The following is a 21,013-nucleotide window of genomic DNA, read 5'->3' on the forward strand; positions in this document are numbered from 1 at the left end:
AAATATTTCAAAAAGAATTAAAATTTGAATTTAAAAAGAGATTTGGAAAATAGTAGAAAAAGAAAAGGAAAGAATCATTTTTCCCTCTCCCTTCTTGAACTTCGGCCCGCAGGCCTTCACTCCTTCACCCGCAGCCCAGTTCTCCCTCGGCCCAGCTCGCCTCCCCGCCCCGCTCGAACCAGCGCCCGTAGCCCAGCCGCGCGCTGCGCGGCCCAGCACCGCGTCAACCGCCAGCCCAGCCGCGCGCCCCGGCCGCTCGGCCCAGCAAGACCCGCCGGCCCAACTACGCGCCAGCAACCGCCGCGCCTCCCCCATGCTCAGCAGCTGCCAGCCCGGCCCCACCTGTCGGCGCCATCCTCCACCTCCCGCACCCCCGCGGAACCGTCGCTGCCGCAACCGCTGCGCCCACGTCCCGCGTCGCCCGCGCCCCGGCCTCTACAAAACGAAGCCGACCCCCCCCCCCCCCCCCCCGCGCGCACCCCTGCTGCCTCCCCGCCTCTTCTTTGCATTCGCCGAGCGCAGCAGAGGCCACAACAGCCGCAGCTGAAGGTCGCCGGGATCCGCCATTGCTGAGCTCGGAACCTCCGCGCGAACAGTCGTCTCCGAGCCGTCCCCGTCTCCATTTCTCCCTTGGTGAGCTTCGCCTTGTTCCCCTATCTCTCTCGGTGCCTTTAATTTGACGAACCATGGCCTCTAGGGCCTTAGCCGCGTGCGTCCGTGTGCTCTCGCCACCGGCCATGGCCGCCACCTCACCAGCCGCGTCCTCCGGCCTCCGCATAGGCCTGGACGAGATCCCCTGTTTCCCCTCTAACCCCCGGTGCCCTCGGTTGGGAAAACCGTGGACCGTAGGCCAGTAACCGAGCTCGCCGACGTGTTTCTCGTCGCCGGCAATGGAGCGCCGCCGCGGCTGCTACTGTGCCCGTCCGGAATCCTTCTCTCTCCCTCCTCAGGTCTAATTCGAGCCCTCCATCCATGACCCGACGGCCGAGATCTTCCGATACCCCTTCGCGTGGCTGATTTGCAAAGAGACCCTGGACTTTTCTAAGTCCTAACCCGCAGTCCAAGGCGTAGTTCCCCGAATGCGCATTTTCGTTTGGAAAACGTAAACTTCATGGCTTAAGTCAAAAATACGTTTTCAGTATTACAGAAATGTCATCTGAACTGTTTCGCTTATAAAATTGTCGTTTTAGCTCCGAATTGATGCATTCAAATCGCGTTAGCTTCGTAATTTCATAAGCTACATGTTGGAACTACTGTTAGTCAAGTTTGGAACTTTTTAATTTTATGATTAGATTTAATTAAATATATGGCTATAGGAAAACCTGTTTAAATCATAACTTTTGCATTTTAGCTCCGTTTTTCGTGAACTTCGCGTTGACGTGATCGTAGCGAGACGTAGATTATTTTTACAAACATTTTATCTTGTTTTCAATACTATTGGTGTACTGTTCTAATGATAGGAATGTTTGCTTTGCATGAATGCTTTTGGAATGTTGTATGTTGCCGTGTTGGTCGCGTTCAGACGGTGAGGAAAACGTTGGAGACCAAGAACTCTTCGACGACCAGCAGAACCAGCACGAGTTTGTGAACCAAGGCAAGTATAGCATGGGTCTTCCTTGATACCCTATTTCACTTTAATCAATTACTCATTTGCATGTGTCTAATTTTGATACCCGTAAGGACATCCTAGTGATTGTTAATCATGATCCTTGTCTCCTATGGGTTAAATGCATATGGGTAGATTGCTAGTGCTCTAACTGAACTTGATATACATGATGATGAATGATATTATAGAACTAAGAGTTTAACATGATTCATAACAACTATTCCATAGGGCGAGGGTGCAAATGACCTTTGTTCATGTTACTCCTAGCTCTCCATAAGGACTTATCTATCGGCAAAAGCTGGGATTGACAGTGCAACCGGGAGAGTCATATGGCTTTGACTTTAGCTCAGTAATAGGATCTTTCCTAGCTAGTTAGAGGTTACCTTTTTGGCGCAAATGGGGCTTGCCACGTTGGGTATATGGCTACCTCTGTTCCTATGAGTATAGCCGCGATGGATATATGCCATAGGAAAGGGGGGTTCCTACATCTGTCTGCCAAGGAAACCTAGCGGCCCTAACTTGTTAGGGAAACCTATGAAATGGCTTCATAGTGTACCCTGCCCGTTCACCTTGGTAGTGACATGGGAGTAATTAACCCGGGCATATGGGGATCATGACTCGCGGTGAATGTGCACCACCTCTGCAGAGGGTAACAAACTGTTATAACAGCCGTGCTCATGGTTACGAGCGGCCCAGAAAACTCACAGAATAATTAGATACTTGTTGATGATCATTTATGATGGTATATGATGGATATATGATACACTTGACTCTAATAATTGTTCATATGGGTTTAAAAGGGAGCTTAAGCATAACATGATAATACCTATGAATAAAAGCTTGACTTACTAAAAATGCTAACTGCAGTAAACCAGTGTCAACTTTTTGAGCCTCATAACCCCATGTTAGTTTGTTAAGTACGGGATGTACTTACACTTGTTTATTTTCTTGATTTGGATAAAAATTCCGGATGGGTAACAGATGACAACGGGTATGAGGATTTCCCAGAGGATTTTTAGGCTTGTGGTCAACCAGTTGACCTTCCCTGTGATGAAGCCCCCGAGAGTTTATTATCTTAATATTTCCGCTGTGTGATGTAAGACTAAGTTGTAATATGGATCTGATGTAAGAGACACCGTGATGATACTTTATATGATTTGTCGACTTGTGTGTGTGACTGTTTCCTGGGCACACATGAGTATTGTGCATTCAATTTTATCCTTAAAATTGGGTATGACAAATTAGTATCAGAGCCGTGTTGACTGTAGGACGCAAGCTTAGATAGAAAACGGACGTTTTAGCATCTTTGCTCCTCTGGTTTCTTGCTTACTATCTTATTCTTGTTATTTTATTAAAACATTTATGCTTTTCATACCTTAATCTATTATTTAAAATTGTTGATTCTAATTCTATCTCACTTTAAATCTATAGATGTCTCATAAGCCGAAGACTGCTCGCCTCAGCACCGCCGGCTATCGTGCCATGTTCACCCCACGTACCCCACAGGCGGAGAGGGAGATTGTGATCATCTCCGACGAGGAGGAGATGGCTACACCGACGCCTACACCTGCTCCTACACCAGTCGTCGTGCTCGTCTATCCTGTTGTAGCTACACCTGAGGAGTCGACGGCTACTTCCCCTACACCTGCACCCTCCCCAGCTGTCCCCGTGGAGGACGAGGAGATTGGCTGGAAGTGCAAGTACTACTTCATGCCAGCTCTAGAGACAGCCTACTACCACACTCTCCTCACTCACGTGCTGGACGACTACTACCCCGACTTGCACGCCTCCATCAGCTACCACTGCGCCGAGTACCAGCATCCATTGGAGGCTATCTTTTGGAAGGTAGAGCTGGTGGTCACCGCTTGAAATGACATCAAGAATGGACATGAGGTGGAGACTGTCCACTGTGCCCCTGCCAGGAGAGCCCATGCTTTGGATGGCATGGAGGATGCAGCCCAGAACGCCTACATCCGCTACCATGGTCGTCGCTTTGAGGCCATGAGGGAGGATCGCTTCAGGTTCCTTCCTCGAAATGATCATGAGGGTGTTTGGCAGGTTTTGGCTCCACCAGAGAATGACCCAACTCTGGAAGCAACGGTGCAGCATGTCTACGCTATGCAGGGGGTGGATGAGGAAATCAAAGGAGAGCTACGTGCATCTCAGAGGGCGTAGAGACGTCTTCAGAAGCAAGTGGATGAACTTTGAGCACAACTTGGGCAGCCTTCGATCTACAAGAAGAAGCGCCGGTCCTTCACCATGATTGACACCGCTCCATAGGTGTTAGGTGCCTTGATCTAGACTACCACGTCGTTAGATAGTGTTACTTATTTAGTCTTGTTTGGTCTTGTGAACTTGGTTGATTAGATGTTTAATTTATGAACTTGGTTGATTTGGTATTTTGCTTGATTTCTGGAAGTTTGTGGGCATGTCCACAACTTCCTTAGATTGGAACTTTAAGTTTAGAATGAAATCTTAATGCAGATGTTTCGCTTTATCTTATCTCTGATGTGCTGATTTCTGGAGCAGCCTGTGTTCTTTATCTGATATCTCGAAATCTGGGCTGTCAAAAATTTTGAAATTTTTGTGGAGATAACTAGACCTCTGTATCTTTCAAGTGTCTCTAGAATCAAGTCAATAGCTGTTCAAGTTTGGGAGATCTAGCTGACACAAGTTGATATTCCTGCGCTGTCTGGAACCCAGAACAGTTTCGGTTTAGCTCTACTTTTGACTTTGTGTGTGTCAGAATCTGTAAAAGTGGTCTAAATGAAAGTTGTAGCTGATGTCCTAAGCTTTCTAACAAATCTTGGTGCACCTCTGTTGGATCTCTGAAACTCGAGTTATAACAGTTTTACTAAACTGCTGAAATTGAACCTTGTCCAGAAAATTCTCAGCATTGTTTCTTATCTTTTGTAAGCTCTCTATAGTTGGAAAATCTCTAAATTTTGCACATTTGTTGGAAAACAGATGGCCGCAAGAGGAGGAAGAGGCAGAGGCCGTGGTCGTGGGCGTGATGCTCTCATAAATCCACCACCACCGCCACCTGTGACCATAGAACAGATATTGGGAATGCAAGCGCAGCTGATGCAAGCTATGATGCAGCGCTTGGACAATGAACCTGCAAGAGGACCACCACCTGTTCAGGTTAGAGATAAGCGTGGAGAGTTTATGAAAGGTCGTCCACTGGTGTTCACCCATGCCTCAGACTCTATGGAGGCAGATGATTGGCTGCGTGCTGTGGAGAAACAACTAAACATAGCACAATGCAACGACCTTGAGAAGGTGTTGTACGCTTCTGGGCAACTCCAAGGATCTGCTCAGGATTGGTGGGAATCATTCCAGTTTGGATGTCCCAATAATGCTCCTGCTATCACTTGGTAGGAATTCAAGGACAATTTCCGATCATACCATATTCCTGATGGACTAGTGGAACTGAAGCACAAAGAATTCAGATCTCTCAAGCAAGGATCAATGACTATGGCGGAGTATCGAGACAAGTTCGCCCCACTATCACGCTACGCTCCTAATGATGTAGCGGATGACAAGGATAAGCAACGCCGTTTCCTCAAGGGACTCTATGATGGACTACAGCTCCAGCTGATGTCTAATACTTACCCTAACTTCCAGTCTTTGGTGAATCGCGCCATCGTGATTGATGGTAAGCGCAAGGAGATGGAAGCTAAGAAGAGAAGGCTCCAAGGGCAAGCTTCTGGAAGCAACACTTGCCCACGTGCTTATCCTCAGCAAGGTTTCCAGTAGAGGAATCAAGGACCAACTCACCAAGGAAACTGTGGTCAGTATCTTCAGCGGAACCAGTTCCAACAAGCACCTCAGAACCAGACCAGCAATCAAAAGTTCAACGCCCGACCACCTCACACTACGAAGGTGAACTATGTGTCATCTGATGCAGCTCAGGAGACGCCTGAGGTCATGCTGGGTACGTTCAGCGTCAACTCTATTTCTGCTACCGTACTTTTTGATTCTGGTGCTTCGCATTCTTTTATCTCCCAAGCTTTTGTTAGAATGCATAGCATACCTTTGTGTGCCATGAAAAACCCCATACTAGTAAATTCCCCGGGAGGTAGTATGCCAGCTTCTTATTGGAGCCCCTCAACTAGCATTTCCTTAAGGGGGGTAGACTTCAAGGTGAAGCTTATTGTATTGAGAACAGCGGGAATTGATCTTATCCTGGGAATGGATTGGATGAAACAACACCGGGCAGTGATTCAGTGTCAGGAGAAATCTGTGGTTGTGACATCACTCAATGGAGATAGAATCTATGTAGAAGTGGTAGTGCAAGCTCAGCCTACAGCCACAGTGAACCAGCTAGATGGTGAAGTCAATGAACAAGATTGTGTCGTGGAGGAGTTCTCAGATGTCTTCCCCGATGACTTGCCAGGTATGCCACCTGACTGAGACATTGAATTCATTATTGAATTATTACCTGGAACTGCACCAATAGCTAAACATCCATATAGAATGGGAGTTAATGAATTAGAAGAGCTTAAGAAACAACTAAAAGAGTTGAAAGAAAAAGGTTTCATACTCCCCAGTTCTTCCCCATGGGGGGCACCTATGATCTTTGTGGATAAGAAGGATGATAGTCAATGGATGTGTGTGGATTACCGCTCACATAATGAGGTTACCATCAAGAATAAATACCCTTTGCCTAGGATTGACGATTTGTTTGATCAGTTGAGAGGAGCTCATGTGTTCTCCAAGATTGATCTCCGCTCTAGTTATCATCAGCTTAAGATCTAAATCTCGGACATACCCAAGACAGCATTCACTACATGGTATGGATTATATGAGTACATCGTTATGTCTTTTGGATTGACCAATGCACCTGCATACTTCATGTATCTGATGAATAAGGTGTTCATGGAGTTTCTAGATAAATTTGTGGTGGTATTCATAGATGACATACTAATATTCTCTAAGACTGAAGAAGAACATGCTGATCACATAAAGTTGGTCTTGCAAAAGCTTAGAGAACATAAGTTGTACACTAAGCAGAGCAAGTGTGAGTTTTGGTTAAAGGAAGTCTCTTTTCTGGGTCATGTAGTCTCCAATGGTGGAATAGCAGTGGATCCAGGCAAAGTGCAAGACGTACTAAATTGGAAACCACCAACAATGGTAAGTGAGATTCGTAGCTTTTTAGGATTAGCTGGATATTACCGAAGGTTCATTGAAGGTTTTTCCAAGCTAGCCAAGCCTATGACAGCTCTGTTGGAAAATAATGCTAAGTATGTATGGTCGGATAAATGCCAGATAAACTTTGAAGAGCTAAAGAAGAGATTGACTACAGCTCTAGTATTAATCTTGCCCGATTTAAGCAAGAACTTCTCTATATATTGTGATGCATCCCGTTTAGGTCTTGGATGTGTGCTTATGCAAGAAGGAAGAGTGGTGGCATATGCATCTAGACAATTGAGGAAGCATGAGTTGAATTATCCTACTCATGACTTGGAATTGACAGCTGTGGTTTATGCTTTGAAGATCTAGAGACATTATCTGATTGGACATAAGAGTGATATCTATACTGATCATAAGAGTTTAAAGTATATCTTTACCCAATCAGATCTAAATCTGAGACAACGTTGTTGGTTGGAATTGATCAAAGACTATGATTTGGAAGTGCATTATCACCCAGGAAAGGCAAACGTCGTAGCTAATGCACTTAGCAGAAAGAGCTATGCCAATGGACTTCAGATAACATCTATGTCGGCAGAGTTGTGTGTTGAAATGGAGTATCTCAACTTGAGCCTGGTCACTAATGCAATGGAATTGGTGATAGAGCCTACTTTGGAAAAAGAGATATGCAAAGGACAATTGGAGGATGAAAAACTTAAAGAGATAGCAGAGAATGTAGTGCTTGGAAAGGCACCCGGACTCAGAATGGATGAGAATGGTACTCTTTGGTTCGAGAAAAGGATAAGTGTACCAGAAGTGAAAGCTATCCGAGATGCAATTTTGCAAGAGGCCCATGAGTCTGCTTACTCTATACATCCCGGAAGTACCAAGATGTACTTGGATCTCAAGAAGAAGTATTGGTGGTATGGTTTGAAGAGAGATGTGGCAGAATATGTGGCTTTGTGTGACACTTGTCAAAGAGTGAAAGCTGAGCATCAAAGACCTACAGGGTTACTACAACCAATGAAGATTTCTGAATGGAAATGGGAAGAAGTTGGTATGGATTTTATTATAGGATTGCCCCGCACTCAAAGAGGTTATGATTCAATATGGGTAATAGTGGATCGACTCACCAAAGTTGCTCACTTTTTACCAGTCAAGACTACCTATAATGGTGCAAGATTAGCAGAGTTGTACATGGAAAGAATAGTGTGCTTATATGGTGTTCCCAAGAAAATTGTGTCGGATAGAGGCACCCAATTTACATCATAATTCTAGCATAAAGTACATAGATCTTTGGGAACAAAGTTGAATTTCAGTTCTGCTTACCACCCGCAAACTGATGGACAGACTGAAAGGATCAACCAGATTTTGGAAGATATGTTGAGAGCTTGTGCACTTCAGTATGGTGATAGTTGGGATAAGAGTCTGCCATACGCAGAGTTCTCGTATAACAATAGTTATCAGAAGAGTCTCAAGATGGCACCTTTCGAGGCGTTGTATGGACATAAGTGTAGAATGCCTTTGTTCTGGAATTAGACTGGAGAAACTCAAGTGTTTGGTCCCGATGTCCTCAGAGACGCGGAAGAACAAGTGAGAATGATTAGAGACAATTTGAGAGTAGCTTAGTCCAGACAGAAGAGTTACGCTGATACCCGCAGAAGAGAGCTGACTTTCGAGATTGGTGATTATATGTACTTGAAGGTGTCACCAATGAGAAGTGTGAGAAGATTCAATATGAAAGGAAAGTTAGCACCAAGGTATATAGGACCTTTTAAGATCCTAGAGAGATGTGGAGAAGTAGCTTACCAGTTGGAACTGCCTGAGAGTTTGTCAGGTGTGCACGACGTGTTCCATGTTTCCCAATTGAAAAAAGTGTTTGAGGGTACCAGAAGAGCAGATTCCTTTGGAAGAACTTGCTGTCAAGGAAGATCTTACTTATGAAGAGTATCCGATAAAGATCTTGGAAACTACCAAAAGAGTTACAAGAAGCCGAACTGTAAAGATGTGCAAGGTGTAGTGGAATCGATATACAGAGGATGAGGCTACTTGGGAAAGAGAAGAGGATCTGAGAAAGACGTATCCCCAACTGTTTGAGTAAGCAATCATCCGAATCTCGAGGACGAGATTCATCTTAAGGGGGGTAGAATTGTAACACCCTAAAAATGACATTCTTTTGAAATAGCTAAATATGATTTATTTATGCAAATTGTGAGCCTTAAAAGATAGGGAAATAATAAATTTTGTGGAATTAAAATTTAAAAATAAGGTTAAAAAACTTTTTGATGCATACATGCTGCTGCATATCATTTTGTGAATGTTAGGAATTTATTAAATATTTCAAAAAGAATTGAAATTTGAATTTAAAAAGGGATTTGGAAAATAGTAGAAAAAGAAAAAGGAAAGAATCATTTTTCCCTCTCCCTTCTTGAACTTCGGCCCGCAGGCCTTCACTCCTTCACCCGCAGCCCAGCTCTCCCTCGGCCCAGCTCGCCTCCCTGCCCCGCTCGGCCCAGCGCCCGCAGCCCAGCCGCGCGCTGCGCGGCCTAGCACCGCGCCAACCGCCAGCCCAGCCACGCGCCTCGGTCGCTCGGCCCAGCAAGACCCGCCGGCCCAACTACGCGCCAGCAACCGCCACGCCTCCCCCGTGCTTAGCAGCTGCCAGCCTAGCCCCACCTATCGGCGCCATCCTCCACCTTCCGCACCCCCACGAAACCGCCGCTGCCGCAACCGCTGCGCCCACGTCCCGCGTCGCCCGTGCCCCGGCCTCTACAAAACGAAGCCGACCCCCCCCCCCCGCGCACCCCTGCTGCCTTCCCGCCTCTTCTTTGCATTCGTCGAGCGCAGCAGAGGCCACAACAGCCGCAGCCGAAGGTCGCCAGGATCCGCCATCGCTGAGCTCAGAACCTCCGCGCGAACAGTCGTCTCCGAGCCGCCCCCGTCTCCATTTCTCCCTTGGTGAGCTTCGCCTTGTTCCCCTATCTCTCTCGGTGCCTTTAATTTGACGAAGCGTGGCCTCTAGGGCCTTAGCCACGTGCGCCCATGTGCTCTCGCCGCCGGCCATGGCCGCCACCTCGCTAGCCGCGTCCTCCGGCCTCCGCATAGGCCTGGACGAGATCCCCTGTTTCCCCTCTAACCCCCGGTGCCCTTGGTTGGGAAAACCGTGGACCGTAGGCCAGTAACCGAGCTCACCGACGTGTTTCTCGTCGCCGGCAATGGAGCGCCACCGCGGCTGCTACTATGCCTGGCCGGAATCCTTCTCTCTCCCTCCCCAGGTCTAATCCGAGCCCTCCATCCATGATCCGACGACCGAGATCTTCCGATACCCCTTCGCATGGCTGATTTGCAAAAGTGACCCTAGACTTTTCTAAGTCCTAACCCACAGTTCAAGGCGTAGTTCCCTGAATGCGCTTTTTTGTTTGGAAAACATAAACTTCACGGTTTAAGTCAAAAATACGTTTTCAGTATTTATAGAAATGCCATTTGAACTGTTTCGCTTATAAAATTATCGTTTTAGCTCCGAATTGATCCATTTAAATCGCGTTAGCTTCGTAATTTCATAAGCTACATGTTGGAACTACCGTTAGTCAAGTTTGGAACTTTTTAATTTCATGATTAGATTTAATTAAATATATGGCTATAGGAAAACCCGTTTAAATCATAACTTTCGCATTTTAGCTCTGTTTTTCGTGAACTTCGCGTTGACGTGATCGTAGCGAGACGTAGATTATTTTTACAAACATTTTATCTTGTTTTCAGAACTGTTGGTGTACTGTTCTAATGATAGAAATGTTTGCTTTGTATGAATGCTTTTGGAATGTTGTATGTTGCCGTGTTGGTCGCGTTCAGACGGTGAGGAAAACGTTGGAGACCAAGAACTCTTCGACGACCAGCAGGACCAGCACGAGTTTGTGAACGAAGGCAAGTATAGCATGGGCCTTCCTTGATATCCTATTTCACTTTAATCAATTACTCATTTGCATGTGTCTAATTTTGATACCCGTAAGGACATCCTAGTGATTGTTTATCTTGATCCTTGTCTCCTATGGGTTAAATGCATATGGGTAGATTGCTAGTGCTATAACTGAACTTGATATACATGATGATGAATGATACTATAGAACTAAGAGTTTAACATGATTCATAACAACTGTTCCATAGGGCGAGGGTGCAAATGACCTTTGTTCATGTTGCTCCCAGCTCTCCATAAGGACTTATCTGTCGGCAAAAGCTGGGATTGACAGTGCAACCGGGAGAGTCATATGGCTCTGACTTTAGCTTAGTAATAGGATCTTTCCTAACTAGTTAGAGGTTACCTTTTTGGCGCAAATGGGGTTTGCCACGTTGGGTATAGGGCTGCCTCTGTTTCTATGAGTATAGCCGCGATGGATATGTGCCATAGGAAAGGGGGTTCCTATATCTGCCTGCCAAGGAAACCTAGTGGCCCTAACTTGTTAGGAAAACCTATGAAATGGCTTCATAGTGTACCCTGCCCGCTCACCTTAGTAGTGACATGAGAGTAATTAACCCGGACATATGGGGATCACGACTCGCGGTGAATGTGCACCACCTCTGCAGAGGGTAACAAACTGTTATAACAGCCGTGCTCACGGTTACGAGCGGCCCAGAAAACTCACAGAATAATTGGATACTTGTTGATGATCATTTATGATGGTATATGATGGATATATGATACACTTGACTCTGATAATTGTTCATATGGGTTTAAAAGGGAGCTTAAGCATAACATGATAATACCTGTGAATAAAAGCTTGACTTACTAAAAATGCTAACTGCAGTAAACCAGTGTCAACCTTTTGAGCCTCATAACCCCACCGGGATGTACTTACACTTGTTTATTTTCTTGATTTGGATAAAAATCCCGGATGGGTAACAGATGACAACGGGTATGAGGATTTCTCGGAGGATTTTTAGGCTTGTGGTCAACCAGTTGACCTTCCCTGTGATGAAGCCCCCGAGAGTTTATTATCTTAATATTTCCGCTGTGTGATGTAAGACTAAGTCGTAATATGGATCTGATGTAAGAGACACCGTGATGATACTTTATATGATTTGTCAACTTGTGTGTGTGACTATTTTCTAGACACACATGAGTATTGTGCATTTAATTTTATCCTTAAAATTGAGTGTGACAGAGGAGAAACGGAATCACAATAAATCCCCTTCCCCTCTCACGGTTATGGACTTATGCGGGTGCGACGTTTTCTTCTCTCAGTCAAAGTGCTCTGGCGCTTTGGGCATGTTTAGTGAAGCTTGAGGATTTGCAAATTCGGGCCTGCGATGCTCTTGTCCACTGGCCAGAGGAAGTGTTCCAGAGCCTGGAATCCTTGAGGAGCTTAACAATTTGGGGATGCCACAATCTAACAGGAAGCAAACACGCTTTTTCTGAGCCGTCTATGGCCCTGTTTGTTTCCGCTTCTTCCAGACACGCTTGGATTATAATCTAAACGAAGATTTTCTCGCTTCTCGCTTTTCGCTTCTCGTAGTTCAAATCTCTGAAGCGGCTTACCACATAAGCGAGAATCGGTGAAAATAAGCAAAATGTTTGGTGGGATTCTCACTTATTTCCACCGATAAGTCACTTATAGGCGGAAACAAACAGGGCCACCCGAACGGAGCTGTGTAATACGGCCACGCCTGGAGTCTCTGGAGATACGAAATTGTGCATGTTTGGTAGAGGTCCCATCAGTGTGCTACCCAAGTCATTAACTATTGACGGATGTCCTAAGCTGGAGTCCATCGCATTCAGTAAGCAGCTGGATACTAGTATGATGTTGACGAGTGCACAAGGTGTTGCTGCAGCACAGGACGACAAATCAGCATTAATTCCAGGCTCGGGCTCCTGCAGCGACGCCACGGCATCCACACCAGTTGCTAAGCTCTCATCATCAACCAAACATCACTTCCTTCCTTGTCTAGAATATCTAGACATATCCGACTGCGATGGCTTGTCAGAGATTCTTGATCTTCCTCTGTCCATCAAGACTTTGAAATTTAAACAATGCAGCAAACTTCAAACCCTTTCAGGGCAGCTGGATGCCGACCAAAAATTAAAAATTTGTGGACTGCTGAAGCTTGAAATCACTGGAACCTTTCTTAGTAGAGCTCGCAATGCTGGAAAAGCTCCGTCTTTGCAATTGCGAAAGCCTGGTGTCCTTACCAAACGGGCCTCAAGCATACTCATCTCTCAGGTTTCTTACTATCATGTCCTGTCCTGGTATAAAGTTACTTCCCCAGAGCCTACAGCAACGACTGGGTGATCTCAAGGACGAGGATAAACATCTAGATGACCATCATTATCAAGGTAACCTTCAATTTCTCTATCTTTTTAATGAAATGTTAATGAGTTGTAAAAAGCAAATATTTGACTTACCGAATTCTATTAGTTACAAAATATATGTTATGCCATGCCCCAGTGGTAAAAAAGAAAGAAAGTTAATGGCTACATCGTTTATTACCTTGCTTCTGACTCAAGTTGAAATCAAGTAGTTAACCCAACTTTATTTAGTCAATATAACATGACATCCCAGATTAGTGCTGCCAAATTGTGTATTAGTATCGATTGCAGAAATTCCCTAGAATGTATGGTGTACATAATGTTGTTACAGAAACTAAGTTATTATTGTTGACTTCGAAAAAAGCATCATATGTACATAGTATTATATTGTGAAGGAAAATATGACCACTGCCTCCTAATTACTTGATGAATTAGAGCTTCTGAAAAAAAAAGTGTTTGAATCTGCTTCAGAACCTACAGTTTTTACAGCACTATTTTTATCTGTTATTTGTTTCCCTTGATGAAAAGAAGCACCTAAAAGCCTTAACGCAGGTCAAATGATCTATAACTCAAATGACTGAAACATTTAAATGGTTCTTAGGGTCTGAACAAAAAAATAAAAAAATGTTGTAATTATGGAGATTTAGAGCTAAATAAAGCTTTACCTGTTCTCTGCAAGTTCACAGATACTTTGCATATAGTTATATTCTTCTTGCACTTTACATACAAAGATAGTAATTTTAATTTTGAAAATATCATCTATGATCAGAGCCAAACTCTTGGAAATATGCTATCAAGAGGCACTTTTGTGCTTGAAACACGCTATCAGCAGTCAAGACTTTTGCTAGAAGTTGCTTCAATTCCATGATGGTGGAGAGCAGGCAAGTTGATTCCTTCGTAATTTGGACTCCAACACTAAGTGTGGTAATTAAGAAGTTTCAGTTATGGTCTCAATTGGGCCCAAGAAAATGATAGTAGTTGTGATCCACAAACTACATTACTTTCAGGAGTAGGCATATCACCATAGTCCAGCAATCCAACTTATCTTCAAGGACACTGGGCCATCTAAGCTTTGCTACAAAATTTTTAGGGAATCGAATGCTGTTTTCCTTACTGACTAAATCACAAAAAGATTGGTTTTGCATTGGAAAAAACCTTTGTACGATCCAAACTTTTGTATTGAAGAGAAATTTTGCTGCCTTGCTTAAGATAGAAGGACAACCGTAATGGATAGCCAATTGAGAAATTATTTCTGTATTATAATGCTAGTGCAACGAGAAATGAGACATTTATTAGGTTTGTACTTCCTGTCTCAAAACTACTTAGATCCTGATTTGCTTTACACATTAGTTATTTCTCACTTGCAAACAATGGTATTGAATTTGCCTTTTGGGTCGTAATGTTACCTTTTCCTGAATGTTGCTGAGTTGGATCTCAACTCCTGTAGGTTGCTCTTATGATTATGGATTGTTTGCATTCTCACCGCCAGTCACCAGAGATGCTAGTATATGTTCGTACAACCACAACCCATCTGAGAATCTCAGACTGCCATATACTATTGTTCCAGTTGCCATGCATTGTTGACAATGGTGTAAAATTCATAGCTGTGATTCAATGATCGTCAGCCTAGTGCGGCCTAATAATAATGTACAACTTAAAAAACTTGCACCCATCCTTGTTGTCTTCAATGTATTAGGCATCGTCGGTTACTCAATTCCAATCCATTCAATCAGAAGCAACAGGCAGCTGAAGCTATCAACATTTTACCTGTTCAGCTAATAGCTTGTGTAAATTGTATTTGCAGCATGCATACAAGGATAGGCAATACTAATGGATTCATATTCTGCTACATCCTACAAATAGGGTTATTACCGAAAATGGTCTGGGGCAGATTCGCATCAATCGTTGTACTTTAAGCTCTCACAAAACTGTTAACTTCTCTCAGCATAATTGTTATGGGAAATTCTTCTAAACATCGCATCAGCACAATAAAGGCAGGCATACATCATAGTCAAAACTGATAGGACAAACACTGGATTCAACTGCAGTATGTAGCATGCCATTGAAACAATAGCATCTGCTGGCCACAGCAAAGATCATAGATACAATTGGATGAGCTCATCACTAACAACAGAAGGCGTCAGAACACCAAGATCCGTCAGGAGAAGTGTGAGATATTGAGGAGGTGTGTAGTCTCTTGCAGATGTCTCCACTTCCACCCCAGTGGGTACTGGGACTCCAAAATCTATTGGTCGGTGAGCTGGTGTCATGTCCTTTTGATCCAAGGGATATAGCCGAGCGAACTGCAAGAGTGAAAAAGACACAGGCAACATTATCAGAGGATAATTGCATGCAGCAGCATCATGTTAGTGACAAATTGACCATCAAAATACACAGCATTAGTATCATAATAATAGTTATAAGGTTTTAACTTCCAACATCAACACAGTGTAATAAGCTAATAACTGAAAATAGTCTTAAAGGTTATAAACTTTCTCTAAGAGCATCTCCAGGAGTTTGGTATAGTTTACTTGCCACACTAATAAATCTAAGTTAACAGAAGAAATAGCAACCTTAAATTTTGTCTCCAACAGTCTTCTATAATTAAACGATTTTGCATTGGGAACCCCCGAACTATTTGTAACCAACCAAACCTTTTTTTAATAGTTTCTTTGTCTCTTACCGCTTTCTCACTTGGAACCCTTTATTTTCTTAATTTATCATGCGTCCAATTTACTCCGATCTCCCGAGAAAACGACAGGGCAAAGAGAGGATAAGGAGTTCCTCTCAACTGGGAAAACTTACAAGTTGGAGAGGATATTTGACAACTTTTTTATTTTTAAGGAGCCCTTTTACCAAACTGTTGGAGGGAACTTTTTTCCCCTTTTTGCTAAAAAAAATCAAAATAAGGAGTTGTTTACAAAACTCCCGGAGATGCTCTAACAGATTTCATATCATATCATGTATTCAGGAAGAAACATTGGTTGTCACTAATAAATTCATTGCATTCCAAAAGTAATGATGCAAAGCAATAACATGAATGAAGTAATGTTAATATATTATTGAAGTACATTATCATAGCATACATTACCTTGTAACTTTCAGCTGCCACATAAACAGGTTTGTTCATACTATGAGCCACAAGAGCTATCTGATAAGTGCCCATCATATTGATTATGCCTCCACTCTCAACAACCCCATCAGCACCAACAAATACCATGTCAACTTCATCCATAGAATAAGCAACAGCTGAATCAATTAGAACCTTAACAGGGATGCCTAATGCTGCAAGTTCATTTGACATTCTTAAACCAGTTCTGTCTGGCCTGCCCTCTGCAGTTCAATAAAATGATAAACAGACATTACAATTATTAGGGTTCAGAACATGTTATCTGCACGTACTAATGGAGTAATAAATGGATGCATGTATGCTTCCTATTCCTGAAGCAAGAACAGCATTAAGCCAGAACGTAAAATGTAAAATCACGATTCAGAACTGATTATAGATGACACAGGCCTTCCTTAACAGTTGCATTATAAAGGACTCTTCCTCTCTTCATATATTAATTCAGGGCGCATAAAGTTCAATCCCCTATTCAAGTAGCATGGAACTCCTAAGTCCTATGAAGTTCGGCAGTAACACACAGGCATCTGCCTACATGTAACAGCTATAGCCATGTGGGAAGCAACTAGAAAAACATGGGATACCAAAATTTGACATAAAACTTCAGACTTTCAGAGTGATATGCATCATGATGAAAACTACACATCAGCTAATGATAAGAATATACCTAATAAAAGTACAAAAGAAATTTAGTTTCAACCATTTTGATGCACTTTCATGCAATCATGGTTTCAAAGGTGACAAGGTGACCCAAGGCGAGTTGGGTACGCCTCATCACCTAGGTGACAAGGCGTAACTAGGCCCCAATGAGAGTTGGGTCAGCCCAGATGCCTAGACGAGGCCTTTGAAATATAGCACTAGATGCAATGTATGTGTACGCCATCGTCAAGCTATCTGTGTAGAAACAGATTATCACATCTTGCAACTAAATCACTATACCTGTGCATAGTACCCGGAAGAGCTTGCGATTGGATGCAGCAAGCTTTAGAACTTCCAATACTACCCTGGAATACCCATGGACAAGTATAGTACACCCATCATAAATGAAATCCTGGCTAAGCATTGCAATTGTCTTGCGAGCCTGAAAAAACATCACCCCCGAAGCATTAGTAAAAAAAGGCATGAATTCTTGTACAGAAACTAGATAAGAATCGGGAGGTTTTGGATATGCGGATAACCTTTAAAGATATCTCTCCAAATTTTTCACCTCGCTCAATTAGGCGTGATTTTGCTGCATCAAACTTCTCATGCTCCAGATGTGATGTCCTCGTTACAAACCGCATGAACAAATCACAAGCAGCTGAAAGAGAAATGGATGTAGCGTCCCAGGACTGAAATACATAGGCATTTTTTAGTGTCAATTCCCATAGTTAGAAAATACACGCGAAATTAAATCCAGAACCAGGAGCAGCACAATGAATGATATGTCATTCACAAGGATAGATCGAAACTCCAAGAATTATGATAAAAATATGGTGGTAGAAGATATTAAGGAAGACAGTGCAAAAAACAAGAGGTGACATTAAAGTTCAGGAATGGATGTGCACGCAACTCAAGCTTCTCGTGGTGGGGTCAGTACTCAGTGATTATAACAGCGTAATATGAGGGCTTTTGTGTATTACAGTGATTATGACAATCAAGCGTTTGGCTTTCCAGACTTTCATTGAATCAACTATACAAAATAAGTCATTCAGAGCATGGTAATAAAGGTGAGACTGTGCCACTAAAAACTCGGGCAGAAACGCTAATTAAGGTCTGAGCCACTTTTATGCAAACGGAATTTCGATTTACTATCCTGCTTAACATGACCACAGACAGCGTCCAATAACGGATAAGCCATCAGCACAAAGAAACAGCTCAGGGAATCATGCTGATCATCAAAGAATATACACTTAATTAGCACAGCAAGCGGGAACGACGGAGCAACCGAGCAGGTGAAATCGGCCGGGCTATCAACCTTGAGCTTATCAGACGCCTTCTTGAGCTCGATCTCGAGCTCCATCATGGTGGTGGCCCTGCTGGAGCGGATGACGGCGGCGAGTGCCATGATGGCGGCCACCGCCTCCGCGGCCTCGGGCTTGCGGCGCCAGAAGTTGAACTCCTCGATGACGCCGCCGCCGGCCCCGGGGGACGACGGGGGCGGGGGCAGGGCGGCCGCGTCGGCGGCATCGGCGCCGGGGGGGATGGCTGCGGCGGCGGCGGCGGCGTGCGCGAGCCAGTCGCTGGAGACGACGGCGTGGTGCTCCGCGCGCGTCTGGTAGTAGGCGGAGATGGGCGGCGGGACGGGGCTAGGGTTTTGGGCGGCGTCGGGCTCCATGGGATGGGAGCAGGCCAGGCCAGCAGGGGGGGGGGGGGGGGGGGGGGGGGGGGCAGAGGATGAAACGAAGCACGGGGATGAAATGGGAAGGGAGAGCTGTGGGCCTGTGGCTCCGTGAGAGATCATCTCAACCGTCCGTTTACGCTCCAGCCGAGAAATAGTGTGATTTTTGTGATGTGGAAAATTGTTGGCACTTCGGCAGTGGTACCACGATTTGACATGTTTCTAATGAGCATTCCCAAGAGTTCCCTATTTTTTTCTCTTCTCCTAAAAAGTTATTGTTTGGCAACTCCTAAAAATATATTAGGAAGGAAAAAGATAGTCATCTCCAAGAGTTTCTAATAAATGATGTCTAAAAAATCAAATTGAGGCCACATCAATATTTTCTGGCTTTTTTTGTTTTTTGTCACGGGAAACATATCGGCGTGCCGTACCCTGAGCCCACGATCTCCCTACCGCCACCGCCAAGTCCCAGCCAACGCAGCCACCACCCGGCCGGCTACCGCCTCCTTCCGGCCAGCGACGCGAGTAGTACTACTGCCTTCCGGCCAGCGACGCGAGTAGTACTACTGTCGGCCAGCAACGTGAGTATCCGGCCAGCGACGCGAGTAGTACTCCTTCCGGCCAGCGACGCGAGTAGTACTACTGCCTTCCGGCCAGCGACGCCACGCGAGTAGTACTACTGCTTGTACACGGCAAGGTGTAAACAATCATGGCGTTTGACAAATCTCTGTTGCAAAGAGAATTAGAAGATTCCTCATCAGACGACGATGATTGTCTCATCATGTCAGCAGCTGCAATTGTTGAAACATATTCAAATCAAAAAGGAAGACATGGTGGTTCTATTCTAGGGCATAAAGTTATTTATCGAGATAGAGAAGGCGGGCACCAAAGGATGTTTCAAGATTACTTGGCTGAGATTTATTCCATCGGAGGTTTGTGCGCATTCACTTGTGATATGATCACTAGTACGCTAAGTAATTATTCTAACATTTATTTTATTTTTTAATTTCAGGTATAGGATGAGTCGGAACCTTTTCGTACGCATAATGAATGATGTAGAATTATACGATGACTACTTTGTCCAAAAAAGGAGTGCAGCCAATGTTCTTGGATTAAGTTGCTTTCAGAAAGTCACAGCAGCATTTCGTATGCTAACATATGGAGTTCCAACTGATGCTACGGATGAGTATGTCTGCATTAGAGAAAGTACCGCAATTGAGAGCCTATGTAGGTTTGTTGCTGCAGTTGTTGATTTATTTGAAGAAGAATACCTGAGATATCCTAATGAGGCTGACACAACATGCTTACTGGCACTCGGTGAGCAAAATGGTTTTCCTGGTATGTTAGGGTCCATCGATTGTATGTATTGGGCGTGGAAGAATTGTCCTATAGAGTGGCAGGGCCAGTACAAGGGGCATATGGAGGAGCCCACTATTATTTTGGAGGTTGTTGCTTCCAACGATCTTTGGATATGGCATGCCTTTTTTGGAATGCCTGGGTCTCATAATGACATCAATGTGCTTCACCGGTCTCCTTTATTTGCTAAGCTGGCTGAGGGCAGAGCTCCTGAGGTGAATTATACCATAAATGGTCATGATTATACGATGGGTTATTATCTAGCCGATGGTATATACCTATCATGGGCTACTTTAGTGAAGTCCATCTCTCAGCCTATGGGGAACAAGAACAAATATTTTGCCAAAACACATGAAGCAGCAAGGAAGGATGTCGAAAGAGCTTTTGGGGTTCTGCAATCAAGGTTCGCCATTGTTCGAGGAGCAGCTCGTATATGGGACATGGAGACACTGAGCATCATCATGAAAGCTTGTGTCATTATGCACAATATGATTATTGAAGATGAGGGAGTCGTTGACCCTACTGAGCGGTTCGATTACGGTGGCCAAAATGTGGAACCTTCTCATGAGAGTAATCGCACCCTCGATGAATTCATTGAAGCGCATAAAAGGATCAGAGACAAGGAAATACACCACCAATTAAAAGCAGACCTCATCGAGCACCTCTGGCAGTATTTTCCTGATAAATATTAAGTTCATAGGACTTCTATGTATTTATTAGCATGAGTACTTTTTCAGCTTCAAATTGCAATCAGTACTTTGTTTGTCCTAAGTTTGATTATAAACAATTTTCCATTCTCTCAAAAACAGATTTGTGCACTTGTGTCATATAATTTAAAATTTTCTTCTTTCTCAAAATACCATGCAGCCGGCCAGTACCAATCAACATCAGCTACAGTACCATGCACTTGTGTATCTACGAACAGTAGGTGAATTTTGACATGACTGCTGATTGCAAAGACATCAACAAAGAACACATAAAAAAGCAGGCAATCAGGCAGCCAACCAGCAGTAGCAGACAGTTCCATGCAGTACAGGACCATGCAGGCAATACGCTGGTAAGGAGCAGACGCCCAGCTAGCACCAGTACCAATCAATTTCATGGCCACATATACAAAGGTTCACTGAATATAAATAATACAAATTAAAAAGCACTTGACCATATATCATAAAGCAA

At 44.1% G+C, this 21,013-nt stretch overlaps 2 protein-coding genes and 1 pseudogene across 2 annotated transcripts; 2 read left to right on the forward strand and 1 right to left on the reverse strand.

Annotated features, from left to right (window-relative positions):
* Positions 1-14,621, forward strand: part of LOC136503441 (disease resistance protein RGA2-like) — a 32,919-nt pseudogene extending 18,298 nt beyond the window's left edge.
* A 398-nt stretch (positions 14,622-15,019) lies between these two features.
* Positions 15,020-18,505, reverse strand: LOC136504398 (uncharacterized). Its single transcript, XM_066499316.1, has 5 exons — positions 18,119-18,505; positions 17,340-17,492; positions 17,101-17,242; positions 16,129-16,370; positions 15,020-15,340 (listed from the first exon to the last, which is right to left on the reverse strand). The coding sequence occupies exons 1-5, from the start codon at positions 18,476-18,478 to the stop codon at positions 15,134-15,136; spliced, it is 1,104 nt and encodes a 367-aa protein (XP_066355413.1). The 5' UTR covers positions 18,479-18,505; the 3' UTR covers positions 15,020-15,133.
* A 685-nt stretch (positions 18,506-19,190) lies between these two features.
* LOC136503443 (uncharacterized) lies at positions 19,191-20,529 on the forward strand. Its single transcript, XM_066498523.1, has 2 exons — positions 19,191-19,264; positions 19,494-20,529. The coding sequence occupies exons 1-2, from the start codon at positions 19,191-19,193 to the stop codon at positions 20,527-20,529; spliced, it is 1,110 nt and encodes a 369-aa protein (XP_066354620.1).
* The last annotated feature ends 484 nt before the right edge of the window (positions 20,530-21,013 follow it).

This window comes from Miscanthus floridulus, chromosome 14 (genome assembly GCF_019320115.1).
Source record: "Miscanthus floridulus cultivar M001 chromosome 14, ASM1932011v1, whole genome shotgun sequence".
Lineage (NCBI taxonomy): Eukaryota > Viridiplantae > Streptophyta > Magnoliopsida > Poales > Poaceae > Miscanthus > Miscanthus floridulus.